This window comes from Battus philenor, unplaced genomic scaffold (assembly GCF_028537555.1).
Source record: "Battus philenor isolate CCGP_79_NKW_IND1 unplaced genomic scaffold, ilBatPhil1.0.hap1 SCAF_18, whole genome shotgun sequence".
NCBI lineage: Eukaryota > Metazoa > Arthropoda > Insecta > Lepidoptera > Papilionidae > Battus > Battus philenor.
Genome location: NW_027181680.1, coordinates 4,707,496 through 4,735,318, shown reverse-complemented (window position 1 = coordinate 4,735,318; position 27,823 = coordinate 4,707,496). Strand labels below are relative to the sequence as shown.

General features: G+C 39.3%; 1 protein-coding gene across 7 annotated transcripts in view; it reads left to right on the top strand.

The window, feature by feature from the left end:
• osa (trithorax group protein osa) overlaps window positions 1–27,823 on the top strand; it is a 101,507-nt gene that overhangs the window by 71,244 nt on the left and 2,440 nt on the right. The window contains exons 6-17 of one of the 7 annotated variants that reach the window (XM_068763711.1): window positions 12,574–12,842; window positions 13,908–14,076; window positions 14,455–14,606; window positions 15,594–15,635; window positions 16,676–16,861; window positions 18,049–18,265; window positions 18,672–18,791; window positions 20,735–20,809; window positions 21,821–21,908; window positions 22,466–22,694; window positions 25,834–26,115; window positions 27,072–27,143. In XM_068763711.1, the coding sequence (XP_068619812.1) occupies window positions 12,574–12,842; window positions 13,908–14,076; window positions 14,455–14,606; window positions 15,594–15,635; window positions 16,676–16,861; window positions 18,049–18,265; window positions 18,672–18,791; window positions 20,735–20,809; window positions 21,821–21,908; window positions 22,466–22,694; window positions 25,834–26,115; window positions 27,072–27,143 (1,901 nt within the window). Of the gene's footprint in view, window positions 1–12,573; window positions 12,843–13,907; window positions 14,077–14,454; window positions 14,607–15,593; window positions 15,636–16,672; window positions 16,862–18,048; window positions 18,266–18,671; window positions 18,792–20,734; window positions 20,810–21,820; window positions 21,909–22,465; window positions 22,695–25,833; window positions 26,116–27,071; window positions 27,144–27,823 lie in introns of all 7 variants that reach the window. The other 6 variants (XM_068763710.1, XM_068763709.1, XM_068763713.1 and 3 more) reach the window with 6 other exon arrangements.

Here is a 27,823-nt window from a genome sequence, read left to right as displayed (position 1 = left end):
GGCTCCAATGATGAATGACTGTACGCAGCTAAAGGTTTGACAGATCCAAATGAGAGATGAAAAACGTTATCGAACCGACGCGTGCACCAGCCGAACGACGTAACATTTTACACGGAAAACTCAATATTATTATTTTTGGTTACTTTATGCATGCTGTACATCTACAGTAAATGAATTACAACGAAGAATAAATGTCAATTTACTGCAGTGATTGGCTGGTGCACATCGTGTGTGTAGCGTGTGTTTCAGCGTAGGCGGCAGCTCGTCGTGTAATTGATACGTGTGTTATGCTTCAACCGATAACAGAGTATTAGGTCTCCTGGAGGTTGGAACGTAATCGTGTCACTTGTGTGGTTGATCAGAATGTCACTTCACTTTTTTTGTTCGCTACATTGATACGTGGTAAGTCACTACTCGTTGCTCTATGTCGAACAAACTATTTTGTTTTTCAATCGAGCTTCCGTTCGACTACAAAGGCGTGCGTAAATTTTCGATTCGGGACACGGGCACCTCATCCAAAGGTATGTTGATCAGATTCATTGTGCATACTTCGTCACTGGCAGACGCGGGCTTTCCCGACATTGACCCACATAGCTCGGGCGCCCAGAGTACACCGTATTTTGCCCCTTTTGCGGGCGCGAACCACCCCGTCCTCCCACCTTATGTACGAGTGAGGGGTGGTCGCGGTATATAGGGCCTCGTGAAAAACTTACCCCCACCGGAGGGGGGCGAACACGCAAAACAGGACCCGCCACCCCCGGGTGTCGACGCGTCAGTCTTACGTGCCGGACCATCAATGCAATCGGCAGCAACGATCTTCAAATGTTTTCACAACATTCCACTACCGCGTTTTGCTTTTTTGACGTACATTAAATTCCTCATAAAGCTGTATTCTTGCAATTACTCGAATCAGTCTCGATGGCAAAAGGAGAGGCCACTTTGCGTAAGGTTCTAAGTACGAGTTTACGTTTCGACCGATATAAAGGAAACAGTCCGTTTTTGTTTAGCGCTCTGCCCAGTTCCTCAAACCTCTTGTATTAATTAATAAAGCCTTTATATAAAGCCTAAATATAGTATTTAGTTTGCTACAAGCTTTAACAGAGAAGGTTTAAAAGATCAGGAACTTTAGATTTTTTAGATATATACAGTTTCTTGATTATTTTTTGGCTTTCGGGGATGGTTTTGTATTTCGCAATTCAAAAAAAATAATCTAATGAATGGGATCCAAGGGCCAATGCAAAACATATTAAATTCGTCGACGGGCGTTTGTCAATCAAAGGAATAAACGCACAGACACACACGAACCTAACCATATATGGCTCCGTTAGTGTGTAGAGGTATACCTCCAAAGTAATAATCGTTGAAAATTAATACTAAAATATTTACGGTAAAAATTACTTATTACAGCCGATCAATATCGCAATGACTGTTATAACATCCATTGTCCTTAAAGTTTTGCGAACAATTTCTTTTTCATTTCTTCCTTCATTTGTTTTACTGCGAAGGTAAAGTTTTTATGTGACGGAATGTAACTCGCCGGAAGCCTCGGTATCAAAAAATATTTAATTTAAAAACGTCGTAAGCGACTAGACAAACGTGGAGATATTTCGAAATATAAACACACTGCCTATGTTTTCCTCCTTTCTAAATTCTCGTATGATATCCAAATAGGCCCAATCTCTGCGGGCGGACGGAGTATCACCTATATCAGACACCGACTTCCTGTTATTTACCTAATTAAAAAAGTCCAGTTAAATGTCAAGTGTTGCACGTTCGGAAATGCCGCCGAGTTCCGCGTACTGGCCGTCAGGTGATAGTTGCGCGGACTCATTCGTGAGTCAACAAGGGCCCGCGCATTAACGATATTGCACTCGAGTCGACAGCTCGTGTGCGCCAGCGACAACACGGACCGGAAAGCTCGTAAGGACTTGGCCGGCCGATGTTATGAATCAGATATACATGACTGCATGTTGAACGTTGTGTTCATCAGCACGGTTGCCCTTTTTTCAAATTGTATCACAATGTTTAAACAGTTTAAGTTACTGAATGATATGTTACGAGAGTTACGAGAATGTATAGCTTATTTGCTGTCAATAGTACACCTTAACAATAAAAATGGTTTCAGAAATAATAAATAACGTAATGATAACATAGCAAGAAAAAGCGTAGTCAAAATTCGGTTTATTATATATTAAAATTAAAGATTGTTAACTATTTGCCTCTGCAGACTGTGTACTGACAAAACTTATTGGCCTGTCCCGTTCCAATATAAAAATAATCATTTAATGCAATATATTTCAGAGTAATAACTTTTCAAGTGTGATTGGAAATAGATGTAAAAGCTTTTAAAGGTTTTGCTTTACAAATAAACTACACATTAACCCCCTTTAAAACATTTACGCCTATAACCAATCACTATGTGTCTAACCCTATTTTTGTCATCGTAAGAAGCAAAATGCGAAAGACTATGTACCCGGCACCCTTAAACTATCTGTAGTATTGTTTATACAGACTACGATAACACGGTTATTTCCCCGCCGCCCCGAGCTACGGTAGAAATTATGTGTAGATAGCATTTCTCAGCGGTGGCAGATTTATGCGAAGATCTCTAACTCCCTTGTCGGGCTTCCCTCGGAATGTCCTTGACGGGTTCACCGGGCGAGGACGCCGCTTTTACCTCTATATACCTACTTACCCACTGTTACGGACTCCCGCCAACTGTACCTACCTACGTACGTACGTATTTACTTTGCCCGTTTGATCCTGTGTAAGGGGACAAGTTCATTCATGAATCTCAAATATTTTAAATTTCATTAATACGTACTTTAAAAAAAACGTAATATAAAATCAATATGATTTTACCGTATTTATTGTTTTGTTTAACTTTGTGCAAATAATATCTAAATTCATTATATTAGGAAAATTTCATTTATTTAAACAATTATTTCTTTGCACGATAAATTGTTCTTATTACAATAAACCTGTTTGAAACGTTTTAAAGTAAATATGTAGATAAATCAATGGCCATATGAGCAGATTCCTGGAGGTAGGTGCATTACATCTGAGCGGTCGGCCCGCCTTCGTCCTCAATTCAGGGCTCCAAATAGTCAGCAACATGGTGGTTCGTTAGTGTTCGCCTTAAAAAGCGATTCGCCATTTCGTTTCGAAGCGCGCCTTTAACGAACGGCGCGCACAAAGCGATCGTGTTTTGTTAACGTCGCGCGATTGCCCAACAAGGCTTTCTCAAAACATCGGAGACGGCGAGCGGGCGACTGTACCGCCGCGCTCCGATACCGGTTGTGTGACCGCAATATGCCGCGCACCGCGGCACCCGCTCGCCGGCGCGCCCGCCTCGCGCCTCTCGTCCAACGCTGCTCCGACTTCACTAACTCATATAACGTCTAACTTTAAACCGGCAATGTACGGTGTGCCTTTGTGAGGTTTCTCGTAACTCGACCCTGCGAGCTGGTAGAGGCTTAACATACTATGACGTCAACTGTTCGGCTCGTCGGGCTTCTCGACTCTCGACAAACAGCCGGCAATATGAAGTTTCATTGGAAAATTATACGAGGCGTTCGCTTGAGGAAAAAGTCATGCAAATTCATGATAGCCGACCATGTCTATTACATGTGGCATTTTAAAAGTTTAATATTTCACTATAAAATTTAGTATTGCCGTGGTAGATATTTTAGGAACATATTTCCTTTTTAGCCGTGTTCCACGTGTCCGCAGCGGCAGACAGGCTAGTAGACAACAGATTTTGTTACCTTCGCTCCCAAATAAAAAATCCTGTTTATCGACCGCGTCGCGTTCGTTTCCAATGCGAGCTCCGTCGTTATTTTAACACAATGAAGCCGCAATACCGCAACTCGACGCGCTCGAAGGTGAATTGCGTATTGTTCGACGCCTGCATTCAACGTGACTCGGAGAAACAACTTTACCTTTATATTCATTAGGTTTCTTTTGCATTGATACCGCGCTCCTCGTAAGTTGATTAGTTCGAGATTTTATGCTCTTAGCTTTAAGAGTGTATATTGTTGATTAAAGTTATCAGTTGCACAGTATAGGTGCGCTAAAAGCATTTCGCAGTTGTCCATCGTGCGTATCAGCAGGCGGCCGAAGGAATGCCTTGGAATGAGATAAGGCAAGCTGGCGATGGAGTCGAACCTCCACTCCGGGCCAATTCGTTCGCCGAATAGGTACTATGTAAGACGTATGACAAGTTATTTCGTGCTGCAGACTAAATATAAACGTGCATGATAGCTATTTTTATTTTATTAAATTAGATATAAGCTGTCTATAATATTTTTTCCAAAAAAAGTTATTTAAAGTTTTTACTTAATTCAGGTTGAAAACAAAACTATTTCCATTAAAAGTTATTTCTTTGTTACGTAACATATTTTCTTTAAAAATACCGTTATAGCACTGGGTAAGAATTTTTTTTTTAAAAACGTTTACAAATATTTCGACCTAACTAACATTACTGAGACACTTATGTTAGGTTTTAACTTAAAGATAAATGAATTTCGGTTTTGCGATATTATATTTCGCCAATTGTTACTTAAACTGGTATAGTCGAACTTACGAGATTATGAAAGAAAGTAATATGAAACTATGAATGTATTTTGGGCCGTGGAATACGTATATGATAATAATAGTGACAATATCACCAGCATTCTATGTTATAAAAATAACAAATACAGGATATACATATTTATACACATATACAGGTGATTGTAGCATCTCAAGCATATAATTTACATGTACGTACATATGCAGATGCAAAAGTGATATGATTTTTGTATAACACCAGAGTAAAAACAAAAACGATGCGATACAGCTCGTCTGTCGACTTAACTTTGCCGTAAATTACAAATCCCTGTAACACTACCGGCAACTTAGAGTTGAGAGCTCTAGTTAGCTTTCTATATTTGAACGGCTAACAATGCTGCTCTGATACGTGAATGTAACACGTAAGCTTCCATCGGTGACATAATGTGTGGCAAGTTGACGGCAATATAGATAAACATTAAACTTTTGATTTGAAGAAATGAACGTGGTGAATATGTTAATTAAATGATTGCAATGACCGTCGCCTGTTGCCGTTGCTAACCTTATCTGTAGTTATGGTCACCGAAGGTAGTTCGCTCGCGTGCCTCCTATCGCTGATCTCGACATGCTGAACTGGTTATACCATATCGAAGGACATGTCCACTGACGTGACGGATTGGTTCCGCGTGTACACTCGGAACGTGCTCTACATGCATTTTCTATGTACGAACGTTACCATTATAAGATCTCGTGTTGTATACGTTTATTATATTGTCACTGCAACCGTGTTAGAGGCAGTTTGCTATATAGAATATAACCAACTTTGTTGATTTCAGATCACAATCGACGAGATTTGTTCAACTTTGATGTTAATAGAAAACTCTAATTACACTATATGTAACGACCAATACGATGTCATGTGTCAGTTATCGGGAATTTTTTATGTTTATTTATGACATCATAAAAAGTGTAAAAACCTAGTTTTCTTTCGTTCATTTCTAGTCTATTGTCACAATAAATACCTCCACGCTACCACGTGCTTCCGCGTCCTTGGAAGGCCGTCGACCCCTTTTTAAATGAGAGGAAAGAAAAAAAAAGCGAAAAAGACTACTCGACTCCCGTCGTAATGTTTGTTTTGATCGTTTTCACGTAAACGATCAGACTCGTACGGTTTTTTTTTATTTGAATATATATATTCGCGTGCGAACAACGAGGTCGTTTGTGTATTATTTACGATGGCTTGTCCGCCTACGAAGAATTATTATATTGCCCATATGTGCAAAAAAATTTTCTCAGTGTCGATCTTGTTTGTATAACAAACAGCTATTGTTATCGATTTCAAATTTTGTTATCAAACTATAGTACAAACAAATACAAAGTTTTGTTTGATTTTGTGCTGATTATATAACTGATACTGTTCGTCCAACTATAGGGTTTGACATTGGCATAGAATTGAAGTAGACTGTATAAACAAGGATCGATTGCGTAACGCCGAACCCGCACGCTGCACATATTCTAATTGTATTCAGATTACGGCGGAAGAGAGATAAATTGAATCGAGTCAAGGCCACTGGAGGGTTGAACGCCCACTCCTCCCTAACCGACCCGTTCCTAATGTTGATATTCTTTCGTTCCGTCTCGTGCAAATGTTACTGTCTGCTGCAGATCTCTGCTAAGGTTTCGTCGACCCCGGTGTCTGTGTCACAATGACCGCTTTAATTGAGTTGCTGACAGATCAGAACTTTTGTAATTAATCGTCACTTGTTACCAATAGGCTTCGGAGATATTACAACTTTAATTACTTTATTCTGTTTGCTACTGAAACAGCTTCGTATTATAATTGATTTGTGATAAATTTAATGACACATTATAAATTACGTGTAGATATTTTTTTGAATTGAACTACTTAATAGAGGTGTAGTTTGTTCTAATATTTCTTTGTCCTATTGGTAATTTATATGAGAAGCTTATCCTTTGTGATATGATGAAGAAGCCATGTTAAATATTTATACGCTATGGCTATATTCCAATGTTAATGCACGCTGTTAGCCGTTTTGGCTTTTATAGCCTCATCGGGCTCAGAGCTCGTGGATCCGAAATCTGCAAGCTAATAAACATTTATAGCAATTGCGTTTTTAGTATAGAATTAGTATATACTATTAGTTTTTATACTGTTACGTTAGAAGCGTTTGGAATGTGTTGCCGTCTCCGCAGCTTAACAAGCTATGCGGTAATTGTCCAGAGGTGGCGTCGGCGGCGCCGATCACTTTAAATGGGTCGTCGTGTGTCGTGACGGCGACGTTTTCACTAACTAGGCCGCACTTGTTATCGCTCCGCACGTCACACCGCTGCTAGTTCTTCATTGGCTCGCACTCACTCTATCAAGATATTTTGTGTGACATGACGATGCGAGCTAGATCTTCATCTGATGCTTTGTGCTCCCGCTAGACGTACTGTCGAAAATTATTGTGATACACTTGAAATGCCTTTTGCTTTGGTCGCCATAAAATGTTTCACAGCCACGGACATGCGTTTTAATTTTCTGTATCTTGTAGTAAAAAAAAAATTGTTGTATGTACTACTTTACTACCGCTTTATCTATTGTTTTACTCTCCATACTTACTTTATATTAAGGTATGCAGGTCTTACGAAAGTATGAAAGAAAACTTCAATTATTGTCATTGTAGTTTGTGTTATGTAGCGTTATTGGTCAAGCCGTTCTCATTTATTTTTTAGAATTATTCGGACCAACGGTCTATGTTGAAGAAAATCGTTTGCGTGAGCTCACCAGAAATTGTCATTAGGGGATGTATAATGACACGTTAACTGCTGTTAGATGGCATAAATGATCACTGAGGTGGTTGCATCACAATGTTTTGCACATCAATTCATGAAAAATGTATAAGGTTGCCATTGAAACAAATATTCATTTTTCATAATAAAAATGTGTGTTATATGTTTTTTATAAGCTTCTTTTATTATTGCTCCCCGCCCGCTTCATAAACTGAGAAACAGCCTCTCAAAGTTTTCGTATGTAATCGTTTAATTTAGTTTCATTAATTTCGTATGTAAGTATTTCGTAAAATCCGTTCTTGAGTAAAGGTCAGTACTAGGCGAAAGATATATGCCTACCAAATTTGAAGACATTAAACGTTAAGGTTTCAAAGATATCGTATTGAATTAATATATAAGTCTGATTCCATTAAATAATATATAAGTGTAAAAATGTTACATATATAGAAAGGATTTCGCTTAGGAATCTAAAAATATATTTGGGTATAGTTGTTTAAGCTACGAACTTTGTAAGTAAAACAATTTGTGAAGAAACAGGCGGCGCCGGTGCTACCCACGCGTGTAATTAGGGACGAGTGCGAGTCCGTTTGTTTTGCTCCGCTGCGCGCGAACATCCTGGCTCTTCTCGCTGTTTTTGTTAGATTCTCGACCAGCGATTTATTGGGAAACAAGGCACTTGATCCTAAGTTTGTACTTCGTCTTATAAATAGTATTAAACTTTTCCTTTGTATTTGTCGTTAGCAAAAAATATACGAGGTGGATAACCACTTATAAAGGTGTAAAAGTTTTAACGGGACGAATGTCATTTGCTGTCAAATTATTACTTCCTGTCCAAAAATTAATGGGTTCAGAAATAATACATAAAGCAATGAATGATTACATAGCAAGAAGAAGCGTTTTTAAAATTTTGATTTCTTCGTACCCGTAGTATTGGGCCAGCTGCATTCCAATAGAAAAAAAATAATTGATGTAGCATATTTCACATTGATCATTTTATACAGGTTGGATTATATATCGGAAATAGTTGTAAAGCTTTTACTTTATATACTCATTTCCAATTAATCAAAAGTATCCTGTTTGAGATTTTGTGATTAAACTTTTTTAAAATAATCCTGTGCAGTCTTACTTTTTCTACGTATCTTTAGTTTTTAACATTGTATTGAAGCCACAATGTATCTGACAGCTTACCCTCATAAACAACACGTAAGCTGTTGTGTTAGAACACGACATAGTGTGTGTGTTAATGCGGGGTGGGGGTTATCGAATGCAAAGGAATGCGTTTTGCGGTGCGCGTGCCTCGCTGCTGCCGCATTCTCGCGCCGCGTCGCCGCACCGCGCGTGCTGTCCGCGGTCTGCTGTCCACTACCCGCCATCCGCTGTCCCGCGACTACTGTCCTTATAGGATCGACAAGCCAGTTTATTAATTAATGACATGCATACATCCATCCAGGGTGCTGTCATATAACTGCGATTGGAATTTCAGCTCACTATCTAAATAAAGAGATTTCCAAGTATATGCACCTCGTCTAAACTATTCTACCGTCACGTGTTCATTGAATAACAAAGCATGTTTGAATTTAATAAAAGGTTCATAAAACAAAATTATTAGCTTACACAGTATGCGTTGATATAAAAGTACATTTTCTAGAAATTAACAGATTTTTTAAATGGGTTAATTGAAAGTACTTTTGGAGGGATGCGTAAAGGTAGCTTGAGTGTGAAACCGCATTAAGTTCAGTTTAATTGCACCCGTTTCCGTGCGATTTCAGAATTAATTGTAAGTTCTTAGGGACAGAATAACTAGAAAAAATTCTTTATTATTGAGGTATTTAATCAAAAACAGCCATAAGTTCTATTTATTATGTTTTTCTGTTTGATTGTGACACGTCAATACCTATGGACAGTAAGTAAGAAGTGTGTCGGGGCACTTGGTTGCAAATAAAACAAAGCCGTGCATTTAATGTGCATGAGCGAGGCGTTGCGCGCACGTGGCTGCGGTGGGAAAGTAAAGGCCTCGGCGCGGCGACGGGCTGCCCTTGACAGAGCTGGTTTTGCCGACACCAACGCCGCTGTTTGTTCACTTTAACGGACACTTCGACTACCTAACTAAAGGAAGTACTCCGCGCAATTCTGAAGATGTTTATTTTGTGCTTACCAATTTGAATAAAACATATTACAATTAAAGTGATATGTTTGAATTTATATATGTCGAGAGGCGTCACTTTTAATAAAAAGAACGTTAAATTTATCGGACCATATTACAAGCAATGATTGTAAGAAATAAACGCTCTGTTTAAATTGATTTCTTAATTTGACTTCACGCTTCATATTTTATTAAAAATGTCCGATCAGATATGAAATAATTAGCGTTGGTAATAAATGACAATGTTTTAATTATAAGATTGAGTTTAGGATAAACGTGTAACGCGTTCACGCTCCGTAATACTGGCCACCACTACGGCCAGAATACTTGGGTTAAATTATTTACCGTTCAAATTCAAAATTGAACGTCGATTTAAATTCAGATGATTTAAATTCATTATATTTGGGAATACATTATATCGATTCTACTTCCTATACCACATTTACCTCGCATTTGGAGAACGGATAAATGTGCTCGGTTGCTAAGTAACATTGCCCCACTAACTCATACCCGAATTTATGATTAAGTTATTTAATGAAATTTTATAAAGTACTCTTGCCAAACTGCTTAAAATGTTGAAAAGCAGTAAGTTGGCATGTATAAACAACAAAAGGTGCTTTTAAGTTTCCGTGCTTTAATAAAGATCAATGCGGGCGAGCCAAAGACAATTCGCACTCGGTATTGTTTTGAATAAAGGGACGACGAGCCCTTAACTGTTTTCTATGAGGTCGTCATTCATTGTTTGTTTAAAGCGGGCCCGCTCACGGAGGCTCGGATCCGGGCGGACCGGACGACCCTGTTAGCGCGCTTGCAGTCATTAAAGGTCGCAATAAACAAACAGATAGGTGGGCGCGTATGGCGACGCTCTTATCTATGATTCACCGGCGCCCCGCCGTCTGCCAACCGTCTGATCGCGCCGACCGAATATTTCGTAGCGATAATGCTTCACGTTGCAACGAGCACTCTGTATGTCTTTTTGCCCGTTTGAATCCCGAGCAGCGCGAAGGCGATGCACACAATTTGTCGAGAAAACCCAACACATTTCGTGAATTGAACATTGATGATGCTTTAAGGATTGTCGAAGTCGAGCGCTCAGATATTTATTGACGTAAGTACATCACACAGCTCGTTTTGACGTATATATTGCATTTCACAATAGGTGGAATAGTACTATAATAACGAGGTAATATACATAGTAAAATCGTCGTCGTTGTCGCTCCAGCCCATGGATGCCCACAGCAAGGCATAGGCCTCCCCCAAAGCTACCTATGGGGAATTATACCATATCGATCGCCAAGCTTTGTGCTATTTACAAGGAGGGCGTTTCTCTCCATCTATAAAAAACTAAACCACAAAGTGTGAATTATATTAGAGGATTATATCCCGTGAATCGAACCTTGGATCACAAGTATCAGTCTACCACCACTCGAGAATCACTTTAAAGAAGCGCTACAGCGCTGCTTGATATTTTTCGACAAAATTTCTCAAGCGCTTAACGCTACTTGGATGATTTAGTAAATACATGGCCCACGCTGTTTGGGATTCGTCGACAGTTGTTTTTCAACACCGTCTCTGTCTCGAACGGTTAAAAAAGAACGGTCCGTTGAGTGCCCAATTAAATGAGACTCGCGAACTGCACTCGGATGCAACGTGCTCTCGCGTAACACTAACATAACGACACACGAGTCCAAATCGACCTACATAAAAGCTGCAATACCACTTTCGTCGTCGCAAATCACTGCCGTTCGTATCTCGGCCTCGGTCAATGCGTTGCGTGCATGTCGTAGGCACATATACGGATGCAATAAAGTGCAGCGAGAATTCGCAGGCTAGCGGTGCATGCGGCTCACGTGCCGCTCGAAAACGAAAGTGATCGGGTGCGTCTCTCCGCCCTCGATTGATGCGCCCGGCTTAGGCGAGCCCTCGTTAACTGTATTATTCAAATTGTGTACGTACGCGCCCGCCCACGCCGCGCTTTGTGTTGCTGCGACTGGAAGCACGCGCGGATCGATTGCACTTGCAGTTTGCACACTCGAATACAATTTAATTCAAGCGCCCGTGCTTTTGTAACATAAACTACGGTGTGTGACCCGGCCCCGTCGCCACCCCCTCTACTGGGAAACAGATTCGCAACAACTTCCACGCCTTTGATAATCGCTCCTGTGATGTGAGCACTTCATGCGATTGCTTTCAATTGGCAAGCATTTATTCGGTTATAGCATTTCATGAAGATAGATATTCACACACACAACTGGAATAATTTTTTTATTATATAACAAACATTATATTTGCATATAAGTAGTGATATAAAAGAAACATCTTTATCGCTGTGATTGATGGATTCTAAAGATTAAGCGATGATATGAATCTGCTTTACAAATCGTTATCAGCCATCGACTTTGTGTAATGTCACAAGATGTTCAAAATTGTAAACACGTAGTCTGACTCGAACTTCTGGACAAAATGTTAAAATACGTGACTTTTTCCGTGGATCTCTGTTTCCACGGGCTCAATTCCGATGAAGCTGCACAAAGGTTAGATCGGCTATCAGCATAACTTCAAATACATCACAAAGTACAAGAATAACTTTTTACATGACAACTTAAAGGTATCTAGAAAAATATGAGTCGGCCTGTTATACGTGCATAATTTCTTATTGCAATTGATCAAATTAAAATTCAAGCTAATAAAATTACATTTTGAATCTTGAATTATACTTAACATTAAGTAAGGTCAGTATAGTAGTTACTACCGGCTCGGAATGCCGATCTCTCTGCTGAGAAGAGCTGATTAGAACTTAACAGTTACTCTTTCTAAACGCTGTTTGATAATATTTAATCAACCCTGCTAATTTGTCAACAATCAAGTTCCTTTCATTTCAATTCAAAGAAAAAGTCTTGAATAATACAGTAAGATTTGTTTAGCAATTTATTTTTAATTTTAGATCTAAACTTAAGAAAATAAAGCTTTAGGTATTTTGTGGAACTTTATATGTTCGTGTACTCAGATCTATGAAGGATTTATTGATCAAGAATTTGCTAACCGTAATTGATTTCTCTGATCATGTATGAATGGTTATATTCCAGGCACACAAAACGTACCGATGCCGCCTCGGCCGTCGTCGTCGCTGTCGGACGGCAGCGGGCCCGCGGTGCGTAGCGCTGGCCCCCCGGGCGGCGCCCCCGGGGCGATGGTGGCACAACCCTATCACCATGCGTACAAGGCGGCTCACTACCCGCCGCAGCCCTATGGCTACCCGCCAAGGAACCACCACCCCTACCCGTACGCCGGCTACCGGCCCGCGCCGCCGCCGCACCCGCCGCAGCACCCTCCGCAGCACTACCCGCCGCTCAAGGTCAGGCAGCCAGCATTCTTATTGAATAATTCCTTATTTAATTTAATTATTCTCTTGTTGGAAGTCAAGTTAAGTCTACCGCCTGTTCGGCTGAAATGCCACAGACTTGAGAACAGGCGAAAGAACTTCGGCGATCAGTTATGTATTTTTTTAAATACAAGATTACGTAATTTAATAAACGATAACATAATATTGTAATACTACTACTCCATTCAGGCCAAACCGAAATCAGGAAGTGAATTATTTTTATCAGTTAAGATTTACATTCTAAATTATATAAAATGCAGTAATTTGAAATAAAATAAAAATTAATGACATTTTTCTAGTCTTGTCTTAGAAAAAATGCTAAAACCAAAAAAAAAATTTTTGATTTGAAAACCACGCCTTCTAGGAAGGAAATAGGCCCAGGCGGGTCACTTCAATGAGCGTTATGTTTGGTAGTATTATAGTAATATGTGGTTTGTAGCAAACGTTTCCGATGAATTGTATCCGCGGCTCGTGGATGTCGCCTATGGTTAATTATTGGAGAGAGATGACTCATGGGTGATTCACGTCGATAGGCCGCGTGAAATACTAAATTTTTCCTAGATAATATAACGTGGGAATTAAATGTTCTATCCTTTACATTTATAGTGGGATTGATGCTAACTGTTGCTTGTCGACACATGGTGCACCCCAGTTTTTTTACACTATTTTGAAATAACGCGATTCATCGATAACAATACATTGAACAATAATAATAATAAGAATAATTATTTACACTTTTTTTCTAGCGCGAATCCCTGAAAAATATTTTTTAATTCTACATCGTGTTTACATTGAAATTTCAATGACAAAAAATACACAAGCGACTTGGGAGACCAAAACAGCTTTGTCAACAAAAAAAACTACTGACGACGTTTAAAACGTTCTTCAAATCTTTATCAGTTGTGCTGGACGACTTCCCTGACATGTCGACTCATGATGGCATTTCAAGTCCGTAATAACGCTTGTTATCAAGTATCGATGAATGAAAACGTGTGAAAAAGGGGTTTGGGTGTATAGTAATAGAAATGTATTGCGCAGGGCGCGAGGCACATGGGCCCGCCCGGAGAGGCCATGCCGCCGCCCGTGGCGCCGGGCGAACACGACAACGGGCCCGCCGCGCCCGCCACCGCGCTCGTTACCACCGGCCCCGACGGCGCGCCGCTCGACGAGGGCAGCCAGCAGAGCACGCTCAGCAACGCCTCCGCGGGTAAGCATCGTGCGCTCTCGTCGCACCACGATCCTTTGTCCGTCTTCTCACTAACAATTCTCGGTCGAATATCTAAAATATGAAACATTCGGAATGCTAAACTGTTGTTATAGAAGAGCTACAGCTCTAAGTCCAATCTCTCATGAAGCGTTCGCCAAAACGATCAAAGACCTCGGCGGCCTTCCAATCCGGTGAAACTGTAATATGTAGTGGACCGAGACGTGGGGCCATCGAGCTTCGCTACCTTAAATGAGGGTTTTAAGCTAAGCGTCCTAAGAACCCTGCCCTCTCGTACTTGTGGAATCTGCTAATGCCATTTGGACAGCAGTTGGATTTCGATGTATAAAGATATTTAATCTTGCGCGATGTCCATTTCAGCGTCCGGGGAAGAGCAGTGCGGCTCCAAGGGGCGCAAGGACGTGGGACCAGGTAGCGCGGCACCGTCGCCGTCCCCCGGCGGTGGGTCGCACTCCTCCATGCACGACGATTACGACGCGCCTGCCGCCTGGCCGCGCCCGCCCTCTAGTCCCGTGAGTCCGCCACGCATACTGCACAACAACGCCATGCACACACAATCGTACATCATACATGTATCTAATCTAAAAAAAACATTTGCAAAATTTCTTACAGAGTTATTTAATATACACCGTCAAGAAACATCTTATTCAAAGATAAACGACACGGTTACATTCTTATTTCTCTCGCGCGCTCTTGTGTCGGAAGTATTATAGACGAGTGATAGCCGAGGCTGAGATCTCCTCGTAAGGGCTTAGCGATTTAAGAGGTCAACGGCCTCGCTACTCGGTGTAATAGCAGTATGCAGCTGCCGGAGCTGACGCTATGGAGGATCGATATTTATATGATTATCGCCTTAAAAACGTAATAACTTTTATTACAAGGCAATAATTACTAAAATAAAGATACTAACATAGTATTCGTTTTTTATTAAGAAACAACATTCCTAATTGTTCCGGTTTATCAAATGGCTTCTTTTAAGAGCCTTTCTGCAAGTACACAAACTATTCACCATCGCAAGTATTGTAGGGATACAAAAGTAATGTTTGCCTTATAAAAATAAATACTAAGAATACATTTTACACCATACAAACGCTAATAATCGATGTGACTAATTACGCCCCAAATCCTAGGACTTTAATTTTACTTAAGACTTGAGAACAAAAACTATTTTTTTTTTAATTTCAAAACCAATCCTCTTAATGGCAAGCATCTATGATTCCATAATTCAGATTAATTATTTGCACAATATTGCTTTACTTTGTCATATTTCTCAAATTTTAATGTTTCTTAATGTCCCTGCTATTGAATAAAAACATTTTAGATTTTTATTTTTTCCAAATGTTTAGTTTTGCAATAAACATGTTTTTGTTCTCTTGTTAGATTTAAATAAATCTGAAATGCTGTGGTTTCTTTGGGTACTTTGTTGTACTCATTTATTGCTTGTTGTGTTTTGAGCGTGAGAGTGAGAGGGAAGCATTGCATTTTGTCATGTATTTCAGGTGTTTAACAGTCACATACCGCCGGAGTCCTACAGATCAAAGGTTTATATCAAGTTAGATCATTGGCATGTGTAGTTCTATGTAACTTACAACTAACAAAATAAAAACAAAATAATCTGCATCTCGCTGCATGCTAGAGATGACAGGCATGTTGTAATATCCCTTTCAGTGGTTAGTGAAAATTAATAAATGTTATATGTAACAAATATAAATGATAGAAAATATTTTTATGCATTTAACCACTGAAAGAACATAACACTTAATCACTGTAATTATACGTCTATCCATAATTCTGCTTTAGCTTTATAACATTTCCTTCGTAATTTTAAATGATAGTGTATTTGGTGGTTGTTTGGTGCTGGCAGTTTCAAAAAAAAAAGTAATATCAATTAAATAGTAGTGCGAGTAAACACGCTTATCATTTAATATTCGTTAATTATTATTGTAGTTAGAAACACTAAGTTTTAGTTGAGCAATCTTTCATTAAAAGTACCTCATGTAAGTTCTGTTATTTTATTATTTATTCATGCATACAATCAGTAGTTTTGCTTATGAATGTTCTATGTTTTTCTGTTGTTGTTATATTAATTCAAAGTATTGAAGAAAATAACAGATGGAAAGAAAATTTATTATGGCTCTACAAGTTTAAAAAAGTAAATATATAAATAATTATTTCAAAATTATCATAATACAAATAATTTATTTTGAAAGCTAATGTAACCGAGTGGTATTGAAGGCTTGCAGGTAGAGCACTACTGTGCCAATATGTTGTATATAAACTGCATTGGCTGTCTGGTATTGAAACAATGAAATAAGTGTTAATTCTTTTGAATAGGATTTTACTATACACTTTCGAAAAGTCAGGACATGAAATAACGTAAGTGTAAATATATATCCACATGTAGATTAGATCTACACATTCTGGCAGGTTTAAAATGTTGATGGTATTAAGAATAGCCTGACACGGAACAAAATAGTTACTCTTTTAATGTCAATTCTACAATTTGTTTATTGTAATAAATTGAACATATAAATGTTGCATTGTGTGCGGGCGTGTGATGTTTTTGTCTCTGTGTCAGAAGTCGGACTCGCTGGGCAAGCTGTACGAGATGGACGACGCACCGGAGCGCCGCGGCTGGGTAGAGAGGTTGCTCGCCTTCATGGAGGAACGGCGCACGCCAATCGCCGCCTGTCCCACCATCTCTAAGCAGCCGCTCGACCTCTACCGGCTCTACCTGCTGGTGCGCGATCGTGGCGGTTTCGTTGAGGTAAACGCACTTATTTTGTTCTTACGGCTTGATTTTGTCAGCCGAATGACACCCACTGCAAGTTCACCCGCAAAGATTGTCACCATGACTGGTCATAGCTTTGTCTTCGGTCCACAAATCTCTTTGTAGATCATAGATGTGTCCATCCTTTTCCGGAGAAAAAAAAAATATAACCAATGCACCTTTCTTACAAAATAGTTAAAATAGATACCATTAAGACAGGTAAAAATATACGTTTTATCATGTATTTTGTATAATTATATGTTTCATACTCTTTACTTTAATTAATTTATTCTGTTTACATTAATTGACTTCACAAGTTTATTTAACATTATAAATATTTTGTTATATTAAATTTGTTAAGAATTTACATGTAACAAAAAGTAAACCAAACAATGATTAAGTTAAATCTTATACAAAACACTCCACTCGTTAGTATCGGCCAGGCACCGCATGCACTGAGACTAATAGACTTCAACTAGAATTTATAGTTAGTATATGTATCGTCGGCTTTATGCGAGCTAGCGCCATAAACTCGCCAGGGCTTTAACGATAGTTAATAAATTTTTATCATTAGAGCGTTTGCAGAGGCCGCTTCCAATGCACGAACAATGTTAGCGAGCGTACGCCGTAGCTAGTCGAATGGCAGTGGCCGGCGCTCGTGCACGTGTCCACTGCTCCTCGGAAAAGCTTTTTAAAATTCGGAAACCGTTGGCATGGTGAGGTTTCTACTCGTTAAAACCGCCGAGTTATCGGCTATTTTAGCGGGCAGTATAAAACGCGCGCTTTATGTTCGCACATTGAACACCGCTCACTTCTCGTGTTGTTTACTGAAAACTTTAGACTTGACGTGTTCAGAATATTACTTTTCGATTTATGTTAGAACGAATGCAACTCGTGTTAGTCTCTGTGGTATCGTAAATGATCAACATATGTAACATTTTTTATAATAAATCTCCAATTGTTTGTTATTTACATGTTTACTTCAACTAATTCTTGACACTATTAATTTGGATATATTTTATTTAATATATGAAAGTTAAGTTAAAACATCTGGAACTAATCATTAATTTGCTAAATTATCTAAGATAATATTTAATATAATAAGATAATACTTTTGCGTTAAATATTGAGAATAATTACCTTTTAATTTAATGTATGCATAATCGTTAAAATTATATCCACAGGTGACTAAGAACAAAACTTGGAAGGACATAGCGGGTCTACTGGGTATTGGGGCATCATCGTCTGCAGCATACACACTGCGCAAGCATTACACGAAGAATCTGTTGGCTTATGAATGTCACTTTGACCGTGGTGGAATCGATCCTCAACCCATTATCAACCAGGTGGAAGCATCCACTAAGAAGAAGGGTGGCAAGTCAAATAATACGGCCAGTGCTGGTAGGTTTATGTTTCTATTAATTTTCAAAATGTTAATAAATTATGTACAATTAGATTCCCTAGCAAAAATGATTAATGTCTTGTCAAGCTTTCTTTGTATGGAGTAATTTATGATGGAATTATTATTGAAAATATGTATTCAAATGTTTAAATAAATTTAATTCAGGGTTAACTCTAAATTTTCATTTTGATTTTTCATTTTGAACTGAGAACAAAAGTTATAAAAGTTACTTACCAAGCGATTAAAAATTATTGTTTTCTTACAAATATATTACATAGGATTAGTTTCGAATAGTGTTCTCTATACATTAGGAGATATTTGAGTAGTTCCTTGTCATAATCATGCCAGGCGATAGAGGCCCCTAGTTATGGTGTGTTTATTAAAATAAGAATGTTGAATTGTCAGCAGGATCGTCAAACTCCCAGGAGTCGTTCCCGGGTGGCGGCGGCGCCGCTGCGACCGGCGCCATGGACGGCTACGGCGCGCAGTACGCCGGCTACCCGCCGCCCGCCAACCAGCCGCAGGGTATGCGCACCACCATATAATATGGACCCTTGAAACCATCAACACACATTTACATACATACTGCATGGCACTCTCAGGAGCCCTTAAGTGGTGGCTCCCTCGGGTTTCTTAGAATCTGAATGTTAAACGGGTATTAAGTTCCAACCTTTTTTCGTTTCGGAAGTAAAATCTTCTAGATAAGACACAAGATACCTTTCTTCTGTGGGAGGCAAAACAAAATTGTGTGTTTATAACCACTGAATTCACCTCGGTGGTTGGCCTCTGAACCTTTCGAAAAGTCACTAGATCTACGAAACGCGCCTCTCAGTACTATGGCAGGATACATCTCGGAGGTAACGAAGCCTAGGTCACACCGCCAGGGGGACCTTGCGCAAGCGGCCTCACAAACCGGTACAAATTACTTCACAGGTCTGGTTTAGCCCTTGAATTTACTTACTGTAAACTGGGCTTACGTTCGGCGCTTTCAATGCCATTTCCATTCGAAATCTATGGAATCTTTAATGTCTGAAAGACAAACAGTGTGATCCCGTTAAAAAATAAGTCATAAAGTAGTATTATAATGTTCTATGTAAAGTATGTCTGATACTAATATTACAGCATCTGCTAACAAAACTAAATTTACACTTCCATATTTTTTACATTTTGCATTACACAATGGGATCAAGAATTTCCTCCTTTGAAAAATTTCTTGCATGTGTTTTGTTTCAACTTGAAATTAACAAATAATACATCATCATCATAATCCTATCTGTGGAGAGACACCAACTGCAAGACTTAATACATACAAGAAATAACACATATTATGTAATGAATGTTTGTAAATATTATAAATATGACAAAGACATCAAAAGATTAACATCAAAAACATCTAAACATTCAAGTCATGAAACTCGACTAGCTTGTGCATGCTTCTTAAATTTGAGCAAAGAAAAAACCAAAAAATATAAGCATATATGCAATGACAAGAAAAAATAATTTACATTAACAACCTTACTGGGGTCTGTATTGATGCATGGCTCCCTTATTCTCTCAGTAATTAATGTAGTTTTTACATTAGTAAGAATGGTACCATAGTTGGTGAAATTACTAATGAAAAGTGTACCATCTATATTTCAAAGCAATAAAGTAATATCACAATAATATATAGGTTGGTGCACAAGATTTGAGATTTGTAAAACATTGATAGAATTTTTGTTATTTGTAGAATGTGTCACTACTTAAAATGTACCGAAGGCTCTACTTGTCTCTTGTCTTTATGGTATTAAAGAAGCCATTAATTTGCTCCACGATTCGTGATTATAAAAGTTATTGGTGGCTTTTCCAAATTTAAATAGTGTATTTGATTAAAAATTAATAAACTAATCTGACAATATTATATGACTACTTAACATTTATGACAAATTAAATATGTGACAGCGATTGACAATTGTATTGTTGTATTGTCAATTTGTATAACAGAATATAGTTCCTAGCTAGCAATCACAGCCCTGTATGATCTAAATGCACAGTTTTTATGATGCCATTCAAGATTTATTAGACCTAGAGATTTTAGACCATGCAGACATGAAACAAAGCGTGGCCGCTTGTTTTCTTTGTTTTTGCTGACTTGCTAATCGAATCATGCGTCTAAACGCTTTCCACTAACATTTCAGATGGCACTTAATACATTGTATTACCATCAATTATACTAAACGCGAATTCGTCTATTACGTGCGAGAATTTTAATTTGATGGCGATACTTTGGAAATATTACTAATGAAAGTTTGCTGATACTTTAATGTCTCATTCTTAAACACAATATTTGTATTTTATCTGTGAATGACTAAAAAGGTGTAGATCAATAATTAAATTCATAATTTATGTATGAAGTTTTGAGCATGAAATGAAAGTGTCAGCATTTACTTGAGTTACTTAGCGGGTAGAATAAAACCATATGGTTGTAGGCGGCGGGCCGGGCGGCGACAACCTCGCCGCCTCCAATCCCTTCGACGAGCCGCCGGGGCCACGCAGACCCCCAGGTACTTAACCTTTTCACGCCCCCATCACTTGCACCTCATTTTATTAACACGCCTCCTCCACTCACATCGTAACATCGACCCTGGATAATGATAATAGATCAATTGACATGTGTATTTCAGTTAAACACTATCCAACTATCTGATGCTGGCACCCTCGAGTCACATGAATGTAGGCGTTGGATGTAGGATATTCACACTTCCAGTATTATCATATTTCACACAAAAATATTTGTCTTTGGATGGAAAGGGATTTAGATTCAGCTACAATTTAACTTAGCAAGTCTTTGCAAGTACATACCTCAAAAAAACTTACAGTTGTGTACTTAGTTAAGTACACATAATTTCTGTGAGCTGAACCGTTCTTCATTACACAAAACAAAATCTGAAGAAAACTAGTTTCAATAACATCCATAGACCATTAACATTTCATCATGGCATGGTACCTAAGCCACATTCCTAAAGCTAGCATCTGAGTTAGTCATACTGAAATTTTATGAATTATAAATATTTAACTAACAAAAAATTTTAATGGAACATAAACTATTTGGTTGGTAAAGGCCCATTGGAGTATCATTTAGATTACCTACATTTTAGCCTTGAAAATTTTTTACAATCTGTGTCATGTTATAGTGATTTAAAAATTAACAAAACGAATAGACTATCTACCCTTGTAACTACTCTTTTCCTATCATTTGCTTTTGTGGCTGTTTTGATATGTTGCAATAATGTGTGTCTTAACTTTTTGCACGAATTTTTGTACAGAGATATTTCTGTAAATAATTTAGGGCATGTTCTATTCTTTTGATGTTAAAATATTTAATTTATATAATACACAAAGCTAAAGAAATTAATATTAATATTTTCTAGTAACTGGAACCTCGATTCCCCGGCCCTTTTGTTATAAAACTTACTGAATAGCTGTTGAGTAGCCTTTAGTAGAATATAGTTAGGCTCTGGCATGTTTAATGTAAACAATTATTTCATTTCCTACACCTTCCATTCAAATTCCAGGCTATCAACAAGGTTACGGGTACGAATATGGATCTCCATACCCATCAAATAGGCCTGTTTATCCACCATATGGTCCAGAAGGTGACAGGTACGTATTTTACTACATATTAGGTATCCAAAACTAACGTTTTTTACATTCCAATTTTAGAAATTACTTCTAAATTCTATATTATTCATAATATAGGGTACAGAAATGTGGTCTCGCACTTGCATTGGCAAGCTCATAGTTGCTCAACAAGCCTCGGGCAATGCTCGGAATTTCTCTGTAAGGTTGAATATGAAATGAGGAGATCCGTATATTAATGAAAAAAGCAGACACAGCCCAGTAGATTTGTAGATTGAAATGGCAGTGGGTGGACTACTTACCGCGCGCTGGAGCTTTATATATATTTGTCGGTTCATGTTTCCATCTGGTTGTATTGGAAATCTATAGGAATGTCTATGTGCGTCAGTGAAAATCCCCACAGATTTCCTACTTAATAACCTATATACCTACTGGTTGAAAGCCGTCTACAGCAAGCGGTTCCTTAACAAAGTGGTCTGCTCCATCTTCTGGGGGCATCTTGAATCTTAGTACTGTCGATCTTCTCATTTCTTATTTGACAAGAATGTGTCGGCTATTAAAATGTAATTGTGTCCTTGCAGGGCTTATGGTACGGGTGAATACCGGTACGGCGGGTACGCGGGCGGGTACCGCGCGGGGGCGCCGCCACCGGCCGGCACGCCTCCGCCCTCGCAGCCCTATCCCGACTACTATCGCGGGCAGCCCGCGCCGCACCCGCATCCGCAGCAGCACGCGCCGCACGCTCAGCACTCGCAGCACGCGCAGCATGCGCAGCACGCACAGCACGCGCAGCACGCGCCGCCCATTGAGGTATGCCCCCGACGCCATTCCGTCCCTCTCACACACCCATTGATCCTATTGCATTAGAGACACCCCTAGTAAAGTTGCTCATTCAGAAATGTTATATTTATAAAAAGACCCTTAAGTCGAAATGCTAAACAGGTATCCGATAAATGATAGCCCAAGCCAAGTCACTCCATGAATCGCCCGCCTAATTAATCAAAGAATCCAGCTTCCTTTGAACCCAGTGAAACTAGTATGTAGCGGTTCCATCAAGAAGCCTTATCAACAATAGCCCTTCGCTACCTTTAAGAAGTTTTAAGATAAGCGTCGTCTACGCCACCTGCGTAATCTGCAAATGCCATTTGGGCAACAGTGTAATACAGGACTAGACAAAAATCGTAAAGGTTTACACAACTCCATTACTTTCACACACCTTGGGGTTAAAATGTTTAAAAGGGTAAGTAACCACCTCCATATTAACAACCAGATTATCAAATGTTCGGTGCTACTACTGAAACCGGAACAATGTAATATTGGGCATATCTCTTCATAATATAGGATTTGTCTATTTTTACATAATTTTAATGTTAAAAGCTAACTAAAAAAATTTGGACTTACAAATTGTTAATATTAGATGATAACTGGAATGAGAGTATAAGGATCTTTTTAAATGTTGTTATTTTTATATCGTAAGCAGTGACATGATTAGTGTAGTAAAGCAATGATATCTTGTGGTGTTGCATTTTAAGACTCTTTATAACCAGCATTAGACTTCTATTTTAAATTAGACGTATTGGTTTAAATTTGTGATCATTTTCAATGTTTGTGTGTATGTTTTGAAGTTAAATATAGTGTATTTGATTAGTACTTAGTATTAGGACCAAAGGGTTCCCGAGACGCAACCACGAGTCGGTAGACGCGGCGTGGGTGGGCTCCCCATTAGGTGGACCGTCGACATAGCTATGGTAGCGGGAAGTAGCTGATCATTGGCAGGGGAAGACCGGTCATCGTTGCGATCTCTGGGGAAGGCCTATGCCTTGCAGTGGGCGTCTATTGACTGGCATGACGATGATGATTAGGCGAATTAAATGATATTTTATTGGTAGTGCTTTTGTACTCGTAAAAGATATTTGGAACAGTGAGACATGTGAGTCGTGCGGCGCGTCGGTGACGTGCAGGCATCGATCTGACTGTCTTTTTGGTGGTGTGTAGATGTCTGGCGGCGCGCAGCAGTCGGTCGGTAACCTAATGAGCTCGCAGCTCGCGCGCCAGCTGGTGGCGCCGCTGCCGCCCAGCGCGCGGCCCTACGTACGGACGTTTGTACCACGCACTCGACACCGCTTCCCATTCGATTGGCGATACGGTCTCATACACGCACGCACGGCCCCCCGCACCGCCACCCCGCCCCCGGTGCCATGCGCAAATATATTGTCCGAAATCTCCTCTTAGAAAATGTATTTAAATTACAAAAAGTTCATTGTTTTGCCATCTTGTTGAAACTATTTCCCCTGTCAAATTATTTTTGGTAAGTGAAGTTTATATCGCAAACGATCATCATATGCGGGGACCAGTGTCTCGCTCGTTGCTTTCGACGCGGCTCTTTCTGAACGAACAAGTTTGAACGCACTCGCGTGGAAATCAACGAGGACACCCATGCGGGGGGCCAATCATCCGTGGTTTTGGCTTCATTATATTGGAATAATACCACTCGCTTAATGAAATTTCAGCTATCACTGTTAATTTTTCTTCTGTATTCGTTTTTAACTAAATTTTGGCTTGCGGTGTTATTAATTGGCTTACGAACAGCGCGGCCCCAATTTGAAAGGCTGTAGCTGCTAAATTTGAACCAAAACCCGTTACCTATCAAAATTTAACAAATATTTACAACAAATGGAAGTCAAGGTATAGAGTGTGTGGTGGTGGCTTTACATTACGATATCGACCACTGGATCATCTGCATGCATTATCGCTCCACAGAGGTCGGTTAAGCTTAGTGACCAAGTGTAACAGACTCGTAGCTTTGTTTATACTGCGGCTACATCTGTCCGATGTACTTCACGCCAAATAAATGATAATGCTTACTTTGTTATCGCGTCAAGATTCATTCGATTGACTTCTCGTACTTAATCATCTCTTAACGTACACGATTGGGTTTACGGCTAGCGCGTAACACGACGATGGTTCCATGCGCCTGTTTCTTTACGACTTGAATAATAACCAAAATATACGAAACAGACGCATCGAATCAGCTATTCTGATTTTATTACTATTTAAGGATTTTTGTAAATTTAACTTAAATTGTAATATAATTGTCATTAATTTAATTATAAATGAAGGAATTCTTGTACTTCCTTAAAATTTATGCGGTATCAATAAACTGTTCACGGGTAATAATCGAAAAGGTTTACGGGGGTGCAAGGTTTTACTTAACCAATAAGGTTGGCGCTTTGAATTGAAAAATTAGTTTTTATACGATGAATCATTCGAGACGAGATATATTGATACTTTTCTTTCGTGCTACCTATGAAGTAATACATACATATCATTTTTTAATGCGGCATTTTGTACTGCATTTTTAACCTAATGTACAGCTGGTGTACCTGCATTAATAAATATACCCAACTCTTTATTTATACAGTAGATACGTTCCTTAAAAAAACGTGCAAAAAGTGTGTGAAAAATGCACGATCTACAACTTAAAAAAAATCGTGCAACATGAAAAAACTAAATAGCTTTCCAAAAATAGTGTAAAAATTAATATTAAAATCCGCATTGTGAGCATTTACATTGTATAAAATGAAAGGTTAAGTGTTTTCAGCATTCTGCCTTTTCGCACCGGCGGAATCGGCAAATGTCACTTAGACAAAAGTATAAGATAAAAAAAATCGTAAAGGTGTGATGAAAACTGTTTCGCTACAGTACACCTTGTGTTCAGTTTACGATGCCATTTTGATAGAATTCGTTCAGAGTTAAGTAACTGCAGTATCCACTCCCGGGTCAAACAAATCTTATCCGTGAACTGCGTGTCAAAATCGTGTAAAAAAGAGTTGGGTATACATGTTTGTTGGACCACTATTAGTATTATTCGATCTCGTTTGATCAGTCGTATAAAATTGAAGTCATTGATGAAGAAAGATGTTTGATGAGTGGCATATTGTGATTGTAGTACGGCGGCGGCAAAGGTGCCAGCGCGGCTCCAGGCGCTGCGGCGCCGGGCGGCGCGGGCGCGGCGGGAGGCGCGGCGGCTGCGGGTGCGCCGCGGCGGCACCCCGACTTCGCGAAAGGAGAGCCCTTCGGCGGCGGTGGCGGCGGCGGTGCGCGCTTCCCAGGCGCGTGGGGCGGCGGCTTCACGCGCTCGCCGGCGCCGCAGCCGGCGTGGCGCGCGCCGCTGCCCGCCGCGCCCGCGCAACCGCCCGCTTGGCCGCCACACCAGCCGTACCAACCCCAGGTGTGTACCACCACCAAACTCCTGCAGACACCGGCCATCGTTCTGGAAATCCCCGCTACCAGTTCTGACCACACTTACGGACAGTCTAGTACCATAGGTGACTCAACCCGTAATTAAGGTGTCGTCCTGTCCTAACATCAATTGATCTTGAGAGCGCACGTCAACCGCCCGTGAAAAGGCGGCCTTGTACCTCGGCCGCCTATTTCCATTGCTAAATAGCGGCAGTAAAATGATATTAAATAATAATTAAATAATCAAATTATCCGTCATTACATACACAAACCCGTGATTCTCGTATAGATTGCATGAATAATCCGCAGATTTCACGCCTTTATTATAGAATTATTATAGAATAGGTAATTAAAGACTTGCACAAAGATTAGGAACAGCGGAATATTCCTCAGTTCTTAAAATGAGTATTGATTTATGACTTGATTCTGCCACTCAACAAAGTCTGACTGCAAGTGCCGTCAACTACAAGGCAATTACATCCAACACTTAATCTGTATCGTAGTCGAATTTGTTCAATCGACACAGAATGAGCTCTTGGTACCTTAAGTCTTGCAGTGTTTTATTTCATGTTAGATTTATTTGTAAGTTCCAAAGACGATAGAACATATAAATGAAAGAAAAATACACTGAAAAAGAAAAACTGTCATCGACATGTCCAAGTATTATTTATTTACCACTTATATTCAAATGTAAATCAAATGAACTTAGCTTTGTGCATAACTTGATACTTTTTCACCCAATTTAATAAGTATAGCAGATAAAAATACAGATGAATTTATACCAATGCAGTCCTTCAAGAGTTCGAAATATTTTGTATTTTAAATGGATGATGAATAACAAAAAAAATTTTAGTTTAATGTAGTCATTATTGTCACTGAAGTGTTGTGGTAATACCGCTTGGCGTGGTAGTGCGTGTTGCGTAAACGCGTGTGTGTGTGTTGTAGACGGGGCCGGGTGGGCCGGCGTGGGGTGCGCCGCGACCGCCGCTGGAGTTGCCGCCCGCCGCGCCGTCTCCCGTGAGTGCACGCACACATGCACATATACACACACACGCTCACACACTCGCGTACTCATACGCATGCACGCGCGCACACGTACACACTTTGCCGCATACTTTGTACAGCACACGAATTTAAATAAAACCAAGTTTTAAATTATAAAGAAAATTGTATGTACTTAGACTTGGTACGTCCATAGAAGGTCATAACAAAAACCACAACGCTTCAGTACGCACCAGAAATAGAATGTATAAATTATATTTAAATCAAAGGTAATATTTAAATGAAACATAATTATTAAATGTGTACTTCTAGTTTATTGCATAGTTATTATACACTCCTTTGAAGTTTGTACACTGCGGTATCATTGATTACCTTCTAAAAGACTGAATCCGTTTTTTGTCAATTTTGAAAATTTTTTATCTGAACACTGCCTATTCCATTATTATGTCTAAGCTGCTGAAAATGATTAGTTATATTTTCTAACACGAATATTCTGTAATATGTAAAATGCTAGTTCTAGTCTCTAGCAAATACCTAGACACTGTTGTTACATCTGCACATGGATCTATTCATGTAATGATATCAGTTTAGCTCATCTGGCTATATACATTCTCGATTTCGCTTAAACCCTTGTCCTTTTAATAACATAATCAAATGTGACTGACAAATATCTGCTTATGCACTTTATTGTTTTC